This window comes from Mesitornis unicolor, unplaced genomic scaffold, assembly GCF_000695765.1.
Source record: "Mesitornis unicolor isolate BGI_N332 unplaced genomic scaffold, ASM69576v1 scaffold5407, whole genome shotgun sequence".
NCBI classification, from domain to species: domain Eukaryota; kingdom Metazoa; phylum Chordata; class Aves; order Mesitornithiformes; family Mesitornithidae; genus Mesitornis; species Mesitornis unicolor.
In genome coordinates this window covers 3,700-19,130 of record NW_010194216.1, presented here as the reverse complement: position 1 = coordinate 19,130, position 15,431 = coordinate 3,700, and the positions used below count along the sequence as shown (strand labels likewise).

General features: G+C 37.2%; 1 protein-coding gene across 1 annotated transcript in view; it reads right to left on the bottom strand.

Annotated features, from left to right (window-relative positions):
- RBM33 (RNA binding motif protein 33) overlaps positions 1-15,195 on the bottom strand; it is a gene marked incomplete at its 5' end in the record, with an annotated part of 60,163 nt that extends 44,968 nt beyond the window's left edge. The window contains 3 exons of the mRNA XM_010187716.1: positions 8,116-8,174; positions 12,934-13,231; positions 14,987-15,195. Coding sequence (XP_010186018.1) covers positions 8,116-8,174; positions 12,934-13,231; positions 14,987-15,195 — 566 coding nt within the window. The remainder of the gene's footprint in view (positions 1-8,115; positions 8,175-12,933; positions 13,232-14,986) is intronic.
- Positions 15,196-15,431: the final 236 nt, after the last annotated feature.

The following is a 15,431-nucleotide window of genomic DNA, read 5'->3' as shown; positions in this document are numbered from 1 at the left end:
AAGAGTGTAACAGACATCAGTGTCATTCAGAATTATCAACTCTCCCTTGAAAGAGGCGAATTTCATAATCATTTAAGGACAATAAAATCCTTCTGCATATTTTTTTTTTGAAAGCTAAGTTAAAAAGATAGGGACCAAAAGTATGGCAGGTTTTGGACCTCTTCTGCTTTCAGAACTATTGTGATGAAACACCTATCAAAATGTAGACGTTATCCTCAGACTTAACAGAGACTACTCTATGGAAATATTATTAGAGTGTTTATTGACCTAGTGTACCTTGGTGACCTGCAAGTCACTGATGATTAGAAACAGCTCTGAGGTCAGAACTAAATTGGATCATGAATATCAAATTCAGGATTTCTACTTTACACTCAAGCATAAAGGTACAGTTATATTTAATTTAAAAACAATCTGAGAATCTCAAAGACAAATACATGTGACCTGGGAATGATGCTTCTTCAAAGAAAAATGCTCAGATTGCTACAAAAAAAGAAAAAAATCAAGATATGGTCAGCTTTATAGAAGATAAATATTAGAACTGCTGCTAACCTGGACTTTGATTTGGATTGGAAAATGACATTTCAGACTTGACTATTTACAGGGTAGATTACCTGATTCTTGATTTTTAATTCTGTAAGGAAATTTCATTTTTAAGATGTTTTACACATTTCTGACCTTGCAAACACTTTGATGCAAGAACTTTACATACCCAGAGCTCCCAGTGTGCCTGTAGGTACTACTCACGTGTTGCATATGAAGGCCTGAACATTTTCTCCTTTCCGCACACCATCAAATCAATCCAAGGTATTCCTCTAAATTAACTCATTTTACTGTAAACAGTAGTGTGACTTACTGCTCTATAATGAATGAAGTCTTTTTTCCTTTCACATTCCAAAGAAATGGCAAGAACTGAAGGAGTGTGAGGTGAATAAACACCAGTTTATAGATTTATTTTTTTATTGGTATTGAGATGAAACAAATGTATTGAATTATCTTTTAAAAGGACATTTTCTCAGCTCAGTGAAAATACTTTAGGAGTACAGAGAACTGTACCATCATCTAGGACTCTGTATGTTCTATCAAATATATTTTAGTTATATATAACTGTTTAAGCACTAGCTTAGCCTTACTGCATTGTAATAAGAAGTCATAAGTATGTTTTAATTGGATTTCTTTATGAGTCTTGACTTCTTCAAAATATCTCTTTAATAGTACCTAATTTATGGCTATATAGCTATATGCATAATACTTCGCATCAATAAAAATTTGTGCTTTGCTCACAAGGCTTAAAAAAAGTTCAAACTTCGTTCATACAAATACCTCAAAATCAAACTACAGAAATATACACACACACACACATATATATATAATCTAAGTATCGATATAAGAACTTCCTTCACTGTGAGGGTGACCGAGTGTTGGCACAGGTTGCCCAGTGAGGTTCTGGAGTCTCCATCCTTGGAGATATTCAAAGCTGCCTGGACGCAGTCCTGGGCAACCAGCTCTGGGTAGCTCTGCTTGAGCAGGGGTGGGACACGATGACCTCCAGAGGTCCCTGCCAACCTCAACCTCTCTGTGATTCTGCATTTAGCAGGTACTAAAGCTGAGACTGAAGAAAATCTAGCATCATTAAAACAGGTAAAAACAAAACAAAACCAAAAAACCCCACAAGATTAAAAAAAAAAATATCTAAAACTCTGGTTTCCCCGGCAGTGTTAAATAGCAATTACTCAACAGAAAGGTAAATGACAGTAACTATGAAATATAAATGCACAACTTTTGTGTTTGATTTTAATATCTACAGAGCATGTGCAAACTAGAGCTAGCACGACAAGTTAAAGGGTTACTGCATTTAGAAACCATCCATTTCTCTCTTATTTAATAGCTGTTACCATCATGTTTAGCTGCTGCTGCTCCTCCTGCAGATGGGAATTCATTGATATGATTAAATTTGATGGTATGATAATGTATGGTAATCGTGATTAATCAGAAGCCCACTAGCAAATGGAGGATGTTGGGTATTATGTCACCTGCATTTTAAACTGCATTCCCTCTATGCCAGCCTGACAATATTTGACAGCTGAAGGGATCTCATGCTGCATCTGCTTGCTATTACTTATAGATCTGATAAGAGAAAGTGCCCATCATTCCTTCACTATCTTAAGTGCTGTAATTACAGGGCTTTGCAGTCAAGTTGTGAAAATAGTAAGTGTTAAAAAAGAAAGCTTTTGCTAGCTGCTGAACAAGCTCTGGCTCACATCTGCAAGGGCTATAATCTGAAAGAAATGTAATTTGATGCAGCAGTCTCATTCAAACATGATTTGCATGAAATGCTGTAGAAAGCACTATCCAAGAAACGCCAATCAACACCACCTGATACCATGTATCCTGCTAAATGAAAACAAAATGCTTTCTACACTACCTGTGATCTGCTACTGCTACACAGTAATAGAGTGAAAATTTCATTTACTGTTACTCATTATAGTAAAGCCATAGCTAAAGCAGAATCATCGTGAGGAAGTAGGAGAATCACTTTCACAAGTGGCATTTTATTTCCATTAACAGTTTGTCTCCTACGTACGTAGTCCTGCAAGCACATAATAGTTACTGAATATCATTACTAAATATCTATTTAGAACCATTGCCTGTAGTCAGATGCTGGACTATTTAGAATTGTCTATTCTGTAAGCACTAGAGAATACAAGTCAAGACCATGGTAACAGTTGCTAAAACCCTTACTCACTGGTAGCAACCCACAACAGAATTTGAAACACTAAAAAAAAGAACTCCCTATTTGTGTTTCCCACGATGGCAAACACTATTGCAAGTTTTGTTTCCAAAAGCACTACAAATTTCTGCTTCTACATACTGCAAGAGGCACACCACAGACCCAGGGGTACATTGTAATATCCATCAAACTAACCCAAGTTTGCTAAAACGGTGTTATAGGCTGGTCCAAGTCAATCCAAGGGCTACTTTGGGAGAAAAGAAGTAAATCGTATTTTAATCTATATTTTACAATTAATTTCTATAGCACTAATACATTGTTTGCCTAAAAGAAATGTTCCAAGCAAGTGGAAATGAAGGACAGCAACCTCTGTTCTGAGCAACTGGTCACCTGTTTAAAAACCCTTCACAGATTAAAACAAAGTAGTGTTTAAAAGCAGTGTTTGAATTTCAAGCAACACTTGAACCCTCAGAATTTGTCAACCTAGAGCTTTCAGAAATGGTGAAAAAACTGTATCGAAACTGCCTTTCAAAGCATCCATTTAAGACAACGCCTGACATCCTGGAGATCAAGGGAAAGCACGCTGAACACCAATACAAAGGAAGTTTACTAAAAAGAAAAATCAAGTATTCTTTGGGAGAAAGATGATTTTGAAAGAAAACTGTGAGGTAAGTTCCAAAAACAAATCATGTCAAAGCCCCCTGGGAACGGAAAAGACATGCGATACAGAATACTCACAGGGGCCTGAGGACAAGTTGCTCTATTCAAGTCTTATTTTTACGCAGAATAAAACATAATTTATCGTTCAACTTTTTCAGACTTGAATTCAACAGTTATCTGAAAGGTACCCCGTGCACTAGAGTGTCCTATCAAAGGAGAAAAGCTTTGTCTATTAAAAAACATCAAAGCCTTCCTGGCATAAATTAGTAGGGCAGGCACTATTGCCAGTACATCTTGTGCTTTGTGCCTCTTCAGACTATTTCTGACTGCAGCTTTAAACTCAAGTTGGCTAAAAGTTCATAAAATGTGTCTGCGGGATGGACACGTGCCAGCTTGCACCACAGCCAGGGCATCAGGTTAAGAGCGGCAGCTAAACTGGAATTTATCCCAATTTCCTGAAAATTCTCCTGGCAAAAGGCAGGCAGCTGTGTTAACGGGGCCTGTTCCCTCTGCAGCGGTTTCAGAGGAGGATCTATGACAGAGACAGAGGGGGAATGGCCCCAGATCTCTCTCTTGCCTCGAGCAGTGTGACGCAGTTTCTCCCCATCAACTTCTTCACTCCAAAAACCCCACTTCCATCCCCAAATTTAGATGCTAGATATCTCTCTAGCACAATTTCTGGTTGAAGAATTTTGACAGTGAAAAATACCTTCCCTCTGCCATGAGAAGGTATTTTTGCTTTTTCTACCCCACAGACATGAAAACACTTGAGCCACTTTTATATGTCCTTAAAAAAATTGCACACAAGTGTGCTGCACATGACCATTACTCAAGTGCTCATTAAGTTAAATAATGTTTGAAGCAAAAAGTCTTTATAATTTTTCCTTTGGGCAAGCATCGAACTATTTCCACAAACAGAATGTGTTGGTGGACTCACATAAGAGATTAAAATACCTGGACCATCAACTTAGCTCATGAAAATTGCCGCTTGAAAGCAAACAATTTTGCTAGCTTCATATTAAGGGTCTCTACAATAGTCAGTAGCAGCAGCCTACATATAAGGTGCTTAGAAATACCTCTTCCACTATTTAATTTATTCTTCCCTTATTTTGCCTCATTCTTCTTCACAGAGCAAACACATCAGTTGAAGGAGAAATTAGCCCAGAAAATGGCACAGGACAAAACCCACAGTGGTCCCTCCTATGTAACAAGAAAGGCCACAGGCTCCATACCTGCATTGGGGTACCCACAAGAGCTAGCAATTTGATTGTTCAACATGTGAAAAACATCAAAAGACCTATACAGCTCATCTATGAATGAAGCCTTCCAACACCTTCCTTCAGTCCCCAAAGCAGACTCTCATTTATGAAATACAAACCATGACCTTGAGACAGCAATTCAGAGAAAGTAATTTTAACCGCTTTAAAGCAAAGGCAGATGATAGAACAAGACCTCCAGAAGGACTCTGCTGAAGATTTAGCTTAATCTGTTCTTTAAACTGTTTAAAGAAAACATGTGGTTGGCACTTGCACAATTCCAAGTTAACTCAAATACCTGGAAAAATAATAGCATCCACTGTGCCTGAAGGTTGGATCAACTACAGCCACCTGAAGAGTATTTTGCAATTTCAACAAGCATAGAAGCTTCTGCAGAACTCAGGGCTTTAAGTCCTGGTTAGCACAAATTCACCACATTTCTCAGCTTCTAACATGCCTTGGATCCATCATTTATTCAGTCCTAATCAGTTGAACACAGCCTTCAAATACCACTCAGAGTAAGTCACCTTGAACACTTACAGAGTGAAAAACAACTTTCTTGCTTGATTCAAGATTCCTGTAAATGTTAAAATAACTTCAAGTAGGGAACCCAAACAGTTAATCCCATTATGCCCTTTCCAGTAATTCCTTTCTAAACATTTAAGGGGTTAAGCTTTAAATTTAAATAAGAAATAATTGAACAATGAGCCCAATTCTAAAATATTAGATTCAAAGTTAAATTAATTTAATCAGTCCCAAACCCAAGCAGGTTTAACCCTGATCAACATTATCCTGATTTAGCACTACATTATTTCTTATAATGTAGAACTCGCACCAATATGCTAACACGCTCATTACAACTTAGTTCAACTCTTCATTACATCCTTCTGCAAAAGGTTGTAAGAATTAACCATTACATGGTTACAACTCACTTCATTAGCCCTAAATTAATAACACCTGGTTTCCAATGGATTTATGACTTGCAATTGATTAGCTCTGATTGAAGCTCTTCCCATGTTCAGAGCACACACAGGCTCACTGTGCCGAGTTTTCTCTCCTAGGTAAGACAGTAACTTAAAGGCAATTTTTCCTTCATTGAGAGCACTAGCACCTTTTAGGTCTCGCCCTTGAAAGAATTTCATTACCTTTAATGTTTCCATCTCTGCTACACTGATTAAAAATAAACCATCTCAGTCAGAGTTAAAGGGCTACAAATATTTAATTCTAACCCCACGGTTTTCTAGAAACAAAGCAGAAAAATCAGTTGACCATTATCCTATGATTAGGCAATCCTAAAAATAAGAGCAAATTTGAGCTATTACCTATCCAGAGATTCTTTCTACAATGAGGAAAAGGATGAACAAATTATATTCTGGAATACTACTTCGATTTTTATGTTCAAATGGCTTGTCAGCAAAGCTGTCTAACCATTGCTGTACTGCTATAGGTCAACATTTATACATAAACAAGTGAATTAGAATGGCACAAAGGCATTTGACATGTAACAGAGCAAAAGGTAGTTCTGCAAGATAAAACGTTCAAGTCAAAAAGTAAATTTGACTTCAGCTCAAGAGCTAACATACTACATTTAATAAAACAAACACGAGATATGTACACAGCGACACTTAATTCCTAATCCTAATATGACTGATAACCTATGCAAAATTTATAAAGTACTTCATAAGGGAAGTCCATATTATACCCATTTAATAACTCAGTGAGCCATGGAAAGATTACGTCACTTTCTCAGGGTTATACAGCAGGGTACTGCCTGAAGAAGAAAAACAGAACAAAACACTCAGGGCAACCAAACTGCAGTACTGGATCCTCTGAGCTATGCCAGCCCTCCTCCTCTTTTTTCATAAAGAATTACATTGATTGCTAGTGCATTGCTTAGATGAAAAGGCAGCAAACAGTCAAATATTTCCCTTCAGGCAAAAGAGGCAAGAGTCCTACCAAAAATGTTCAATCTATTTTATTCCATTTTAAGAACTGTTGCAGAGAAGATTAGCTAGGTTTGCCACACTTCTCAACTTGCAAAAACAAAAGCGAACAGAATTAAAATCTAATTTCACAGTCAATTTAAAAAAATTAATTTCCAATTTTTCTACATTGATGTAAACACACTTCAAAGATGTCAATTACAATGTCTTTACAGATATTCCTTGTCCTCCAATTTCTTTTCCATCCCAAATAGTGTTTATTTGCAAAGCAACTTAGTGTCAAAGGAAAACAAATACTAGATAGTTGTTTTCGTTAAAAGTAATTCTAATTGTTTTTTAAATGTTAATAAGGCCTCCACATAATACTAAAGGCTCCTGAAGAAAATTATTGCTTCTGAAAACCATAATATTTTTGAATAGAAAAATATCTCTGGTAAAATGTTGATAATGAAATTATAAAACATGTACTTAATGGAACTATAATTTTACTGCTTAACCGTTTTATACTTCACAGAAGAAAGATGGTAATTTAAAAACTCAGTTACTGTACAAAATACAAACATCACAATTCCTTAGCTAGACATCTTCTAAGAAAAATATTCTGTCAAGAATAACCAGGTATGCACACGGCAATCAAAAGTCACAGCAGGTTTCCGAAATCTGCTCCTTTTAAATACATCTGATCTCTATGCAAGTAATTTACTGTGTGATACTACACAGATATTCACAAACATCTACTTTCATCCTTCAACTTGGCACACATTAACAGAGGATAATTTTTGTCTGCTTATAGATTTGGGAAACTTAATATACAGGTCTTCATTTGAAAATATTTAAGGCACCATTGCATGAACTATCTTTTCTTTTGTTTGTTTTGCTGCAAACCACTTGAACTAAAAATTTAGGATGACAAAATTGTGAAATGCTGAGAAAAGGTCTAGGAGTATGCACACCTATATACTAAAAATATATATACACACACACATATATAAAGTGAAATTAGCTTAGTGAAGCCAGCTTGTTTTGGAAGTTAGAAACATATGAATACAAGGTCATGCAATGCCATTCCCATTTGTTTTATATGAAAATATGAGAGCATTTAAATGCCTGAAGTAATGATAAAAATGAAATGTTACTGATTTTTACAATAAAAATAAATATACTGCTTTTTAAGCTTTGGGATTATTTCAAATAGCATTTTATTATATCAAATAAAATAAGGATTCTATTTATACAGAAAGAGTCAAGTAATAAAATGAAGCCCATATTCCTTAGACAAGATGCATTCACGCCTCTCCCACTGGAGAGACTGGTTCAACAATTTTACAGTTAAACAGAATTAATTCTACTCTCAAAAATCCATTGACCTTAAGCTTTTAACAAACATTTTCAACTGCAGAGTGTATTGTCAATATTTACAAATCCTTAAAATTATATTTCACTAGAACAGCTTTTATTTGTTATATTAATATTTCCTTGCAAATGTATGCTTATCCATATCAGAGAAGAAGAAACAGCTGCTACTCACAGGAAATCTCTGGGGTCCTACAGCAGGTCTTGGCTGGGCTGGAACTGGCAGCAGGGGCACTGAAACAAGAAGCACCTTTTAACACCATTTGTTTTACCTAACAGTTGTTGCTATTATTTCCAAGAGCAGTTTCAGCAAGAAGCCACGATTAAAATCTGCTTCATTTACCCTCACATGTCACAGTTCCTACAATTAACTTTAAGCAACCATTCCCTCCCCGACAACATGCAACAGGGCAATTAGGATTCTCTGAGTTAATTTACATAATTTAATTCTGTATTTTTCCAGAATTAGATTGCTCCTTGTTCCAGGAAGGAAAACCAGAATACTTATTCAGCCAAAGACGTCTCTTAGACAAAGCTGACAGAGACTCTAATGATAATTCCATGTTTCAAAGAGAAGGATACACAATTAATTCACCTTCTCAACTTCATGCCCCTTAAGATTTCCTAGGTATCGCCCTGTCTCACTGCCAACCTTCCACAACAGGCATGGGCATCAGAGGCTCTATTTGGTATAAATCACTGTTGAGAGCAGGTTTTAATGAGGTAGCCAGTGACAATTAACAGAAAGCAAAAACTGCTTCATCTGGCCTCACAACTGTGATTGCAGTTTGTGTAACCACAGATGAAAGACCACTACTCCACAAAGAGATACCATGAATTAGGAGTCCTTCTTCCTGAAAAATAACTTGTCCAAAATTAGTATTTGAAGGGGAAAGAGGGAGAGGGATTAGTATGGATTACTTATCCATACAACTGCATTTCAAAAGACTAGTCACGGAAATTATTTTCCAGAACATACACTTAATATTATAACATAATACACAAAGCATCTACTGCTGCATCACCTTGCAGACTGAATCTGTATCTGAACCCCCAGTACAAAATGTAAAGACCAATTTCCCATTTTCTGGTGCAGTTTTTTTCCCTTCTCTGACTTGTCTAAGTGGTTAAAAGTACAAATGTTTCAGTATGTTTATATTAAATAAAGCATTTCAATCAAACAGCACTGGATCTGTTTGCTCATTTACTATAAACTTTTGCTAAGTTTATTTTTCTTCTACTTGTTTTCAGTATTTCTGAAAGTGACAGAAAAAAGTTTCCCACACAGGGTTACACCTGGACTTGGCAGACAACTACTGTATTACACTTCACAGAAGGAAAGATGTTAAGAAATACACTCAATTTCTCCTCTAAACCAGCTGCATTTCCCAAATGAGTTTGCTAAAATGCCTCAAAATTCCCTTTTTCCTTAGTAACTGAGGCACAAGAATTAATGCATTAATGGTTATTTTTAGTTCGTATCCGTGTCTGGCTTCTATCCACTTTTGTTAAGTACTTGTGGTTTACTAGTTTAGGGTAAACTAAGTGCACCAGTCTTTCAGCACCAAAGGACTGCACGCAAACTTTGCATCAGGTTACAGGAGAAAATTACTTTAAAAGTCTTAGCTTCTAATGAACCATGGCCACCTGGAAAAAATTGACAGGGTGCTCCTGACAGACCCAGGACTAAAATAGCTCAGGTATTACAGGTCAGAGAGGCACTGAGGAAAAAATAGCACGAGGTGGGAAATGTGGAGAAATGTCAACCGAACAGGGCACTCATGTCTATTTCAGTATCCTGCCTCTGGCAGTAGCATATAGAGAGATATATTTATATATTTTAAGTAAATGAATTTAATACTCATGAAAGACAGTAATCCAAACTCTGTGCCCTTTCAATCCTTAGACACTCGCTGAAACAGCAAAGAAGTCTCAAATAAACATTCATTTTCCTGATGTCAATTCTTCATAGGTTTGAAAAGCATGTTTCAAAAATAATACACAGCACATTGTTAGACACTATTTTAAAAGATTAAATTGCTTCTGACTGTAAATTCCAATGCTGTAACTGAAAAGATGAAGAAGCAATTCCCATATTGATTATTTAGGAGAATTATAATGTAGTTTTTTCCAAGACAGGAAATATTTTTTTTAAAGGTAAATGGCATACTAATCTACCACGAGCTGCCATAAACTGCTTATTAGTTCATTTCAATTTTGGCAGCACAACAGTATCCTTGAAATATTTGTTAATGGTATGAACATTAAGGGGAAGAAACTCAATACCTACATCCCAAGTTGAATTAGTATTTCATAGTACATGTATATACAGTCCTGTCCATATTTGTAAATTGATCATACTCAAATTTGGATATGCATTCAGCTCAAAATTTCTACTTACAACTCAAAACTGCTTTACAGAATAGGACAGAAAGAAAAACACTGTACGACAAGCAAACAACTAAAAGACATGTGATTCAAATGCCACAAAGGGCAGAGCTGAATGCCAACCGAACGGTATCTGCAGCAGGTACACACAGAGGCTCATGTAACTCTTCTAGTAGTTTTGATAGCGTCCTTCTTAACCATTTATGAAGCTTCAAAGACTAAAAACAGAAGAAATCCGGTTGAAGCAAAACTGAATTGAAAGTAACTATTTTTTTTGAACCAAGTTTCAAGGCTGGGCATGGAGAGACAATCATGAAATGGCTTGGCTTGCAAGAGACCTTAAAGCTCATCCAGCTCCAACCCCCCTGCCATGGGCAGGGACACCTCCCACCAGCCCAGGCTGCTCAAAGCCTCATCCAACCTGGCCTTGGACACTTCAGGGAAGGGGCATCCACAACTTCCCTGGCCAACCTGTTTCAGTGTCTTATACATGCTATTTTATTCACATGACAATTTCATAACAATTTACAGGATGTTTAAGTCTATTTTAGAAAATATATATACTCGACACTTTTTAAGACTACCTCAAACCAAAGACGTTGAGAAGGTATATTTCTATGATTTGTAGACAGAAAAAGTGTCCCTGGTGCTGACAATTAGAAGTATGTGAGTTTAATTCTGCCATAAAATTAGAGAGCAAAAAAATGCCAGCCTACACTAAAACATGACAGCACATCATTAAAATTACCAGAACCTAAGTGTGCACATCATGCACTTCCAGACATGGCATTTTTAGCTTCTAGGCATCACACATTCAACAGAATCTCCATAAACTTTGCACCTATCTGACTGTATTCTCCAATCTGTGAAAACCCTCAGGTATCTGGAAATACATTCAGCCATGAAGGGGCAGGACACCATCAAAAAGATGAAGTCAAACTGATCTTCCGTACTTACTGTTACCCTGAAATAAACAATGCTGCACACGAAACACATCCTAATGTTATCAACTACCAGTCTCTGCCTATTGGGTCTCAAGCAGATAGATTAAACTGAGGAGGACTTTTTAAAAGGAACTTTAGACCATCTCTCTCTACACTGGAATTTGTCTATCATATGCCTGCCGTGACTGCTTAAAAATTCAGCCTAAAATGGAAATGCCATTGAAAATTTTAGAATTATGCTCATCTTCCCAGAAGATTTTCCTTAGGGGTGCAAATGTAGAATTTCATGTAGCATAATTGTACTGCTGCAGACTAAGAGACTGAGATGGCCACCACTCAGGAACTGCAGAAAACTCAGGTTCCCTATACATGCACTCTGATCAAGAAGAATAAAGTTCACAGCGATCCAAAAGATTGCATTTAATAGCACACTTGCACACCTATTAGCAGAAATATTCAGTAATCTTGCTGAGGATTCCTTCAGTAAAATGGATGGCACAAAGGGATTTCATATGAACCAGCTGTGGTAAGTTTGGGACAAACCTGAAGCCACCTGATAATGTGAGGAAAAACTCAAAAAAAAAATGATACACTAGTATACTTTTGACTTCGGGCAAAAGCAAAAATCTTCAGTAAGCCATTGCTGGAATTAGAAGGAAACTTGTTCACCAAGATGCAGAAGATTTGTTGACTGTTTCATGGGAAGAGGAGAGATATCTAGAATCATTTTCACACTATTTTGCTTTTCACAAAACCAGAACCATTGCTTTGGAAATGTTATGAAAATGCCCAGAAGGCATAAAACCAAGACTAAAGGACCTTCTGGACTACTTCCAGATAATCTGTCCCAATGCATAATTTGGTGGGAAGCACTGATTTTATTAGACAGCAAAAAGTGAAACAATCTCTCCAGCACAGCGACTATGAAGCCATCTGTGAGAAGCCCAACAGATCTCTTATCAACCGGCAATATCCTATGCTGTCAAATTCTCACCTTTCATCACTCAAATAAATGAAGCAAAGACAGCATTGGCTTGAAGTTCTGCTGATTTCAAGGTGGGAAAAATACAGAAAACCTAATAGTAAATATGTATAAATGTGTATGTATTTCTCTACTTTGTCTAGTCCCAACAGAAACACAAACCAGGGTAATACAGGTGCTTTTTTTTCCCTCTTCTGAGGGACTAAACACTTCCCAAATAAGTAGTGATGCTAACAGCTCTGCTGAGAGCTGCCCTAAAAAGCATAGCCCAAAGAGTTCCTGTGTTATGGAAAAAGCGTACTTGCAGGCTACAAACCAAACAATCACAAACATGGCACTAAAAGGAGATCTGTGGGCATGTATCTTGTCACATAAGGAAAGCATCTGGTACCTTTCACAGTGCAATCACAGTGCAAGGAGTGCCTCAGTGTACTCTCACTGAACGACGTGGGTGGTCATTCTGTGAATGTTGGCTGAAGCTGGAATCATGTGGGAAATTATAAACTGCAGAACTTACCTAGTTTTGAAAACTGACATTTGCTACTTTTGAAAAGAACATTCTCTTTTCAGTTTCCATTTTTACTGCTCTTTGCAGGCTTTACAGCAGAATAACAAAGATGATAAAGAAGATGAAAAGGCTTTACTATTTCAGCTGGCCACAGACCGACAAAAAGCTCACCTTGTACAGGCGTCACTACTGTTCCCTTGAAATGTGGATTTATATGTATGTTCTTCGGTTGCTGAGGTGTCACTGGAGGTGGAGTCATCATTATTCTAGGTGTTTCTATCGGAGGGGGCATATGTAGCCCTGGAGGAGGAGAAGAATGATGCTGATGCTGTAAAGGAAGCAGAGATTGTAACTGTTGTTGCTGCTGCTGCTGTTGCTGCTGCTGCTGTTGCTGCTGCTGCTGCTGTTGGTGCTGGAACAGACTCCTAACAGGTTGCTGGTGTGTTGGAATTAACCTCTGTGAATGAGTCTAAAGTCAGACAAAAGAATAAAGTCAATGGGCTTTAAAGTTAAAATATCTGGACATAAACCAGCACAAAACCAAGACAGCTTTGGAGAACAATTAAGGCCAAATATGAACAGAAAAACTTCCTTCCCATATCATCAACTGGATCTGTTAAGAACCATCAGCACAGGAAAGCGAAGTAACAACAGAAGACATTCATGTGAAGCAGAGGACAGCAAAGAGCAAGGAAGCACACAGGGAACAGACATTCGTTCACTTATTTTTAATAGTGAAACTGATTTCACATGCAGGGTTCTGCGTATGTCACTGGAAACTGTGACCAACTGCAATAAAGTGTATGATGATCACTAGAAATCTGAGTCCTAGTATCAAAACAAATGCACTAACTTTTGCCTCATGTATAAAAGAGCCTCTGAGAAAACAGACCCAACATTAGCAACAAAATTCAAAATACAAATTAAGCTAGATTCTTCAGATATCTATGTAGCCTATCTATTCATACTGCCATTCTTTGAAGACACCTTTCAAAGCTACCTTTTGTAACACAAAGTCTCTAGCCTCTCAAACACAAATGGACTAAATAATTTATAAAAAAATCATTATCGTGTTTCTCTTTAGAGACAATCTTCTGCTTCCGAACTCGTTGATACTAAATATTAGTCCTAGTCCAGTAACTACCAAATGGTAGTGCAATAAGAGTTCCAAACAGGCAACCTTTTAGTAACAAAGATGTGACAAATCACTTTTTTCAGTAGACACATACATGAAGCAAAGCAGCTACAAAGTATGCACAAGAAGATATTGTAATAACCACAATATGTTTACAACATTTAAGATCAAAATAACTAGCAAAGACTGCAGCAATACAGAAAAAAATATTCCACCTTCACTGTTTGAAAAGCACAACATATTCTACTCTGGCTCTCAACCACTGAGAAATCCATCGACTCCTGCTAGTGACCAGCACCTAGAGTTACTGCTGATGGAAAAAATCCCCTTTGTTTAATACAGATGACCTTGTCCTGCAAAGACACACACAGGCTTTGTTCTACAACCTCAGCTTCAAGCACATTTGATTACAGTTAACAAAAATAAGCGTGTGCTACTTCTTGATCATATACTTGCTGGGTTGTTTGGGTTTGGGTTTTTTGATGGAAAAAGTGCCATCTTTTAATTTGTAATACAAAGCACAGCGGAGGAAAAAAGAGAAACAAAAGCTAAATTTCATCTGAAACCCCACAGTGCTGATGTATCTAGTGGTGGTTACCTTCCTAGGGTTTCATTTGCCTCCACAGTAGCATGGCAGGTAAGATGTTATTTTTGGAAGTATCAGCAAAAATACTAGTTTGACAAACACCAAGAAATATTTTACAAAATAGTATTTTTTAAAAACTGCTCTTAATAATGTGGGACCGAATATGACTCCATACTGCTGGTAGAGGAATTCGCAGAAGAATTAAACCTTTTCCTCCACCCTTATGCAAATCAGTAAGCAAGCCTGATTGTGCTGTATAAACTGAAATCCATTTTTCATTCAGACACCTTGAGATTCCTAAAGTTGAGGCTGGTAATTGGACTAAGCACAAACTCTCACAATCACCACATTATGTAAAGCCTGTCTTGCCTAACAGTGCCCTGAAAGAACAAGAAGTGTACACTGGAATACATATTCCACCTTTGTAAAGATTCATGATTTAGAACGCATTCCTCCATAATTTCCTGAAGGTATGTTCAAAGAATACTAAGGATTAAAGGTACCATCGTTGAAGGCTGGTTTGGAAGCAGTGCGGGCCTGTGATCCTTCATTCTTCCCCTATCGTTATTGTCTCTCCTTTGTTCTCCCATGCCATGGCACATAACCGAGCCTCCTCTTCGCCCTCCTCTCCTTGAGCCGTACCGGCCCTGTTTCAGCTGCCTTTCCCTCTCTTCAAATTCAAGTAATGCTGCTTTGGCTTCTGCAGAAAGTTCTGTTAAGAGAAAGAGATGGGGAAAAAAAAAAATTTTAGCTTCATGCTGAAAAGAGAGAAAATATCACAGAAAAAAAAACATCACTACTACAGAAGTGCCTCCACAACTAACAAGAAATTTGCAGGCACTTTGATCTCCTTTAGGTGGCATGTTAACATTTCATTAAAGACAACTTTACAAGGAAAAAGCACACAGATACTTGTGTCTGTTGCACAGGCACAAAGCAGCAGGTAAA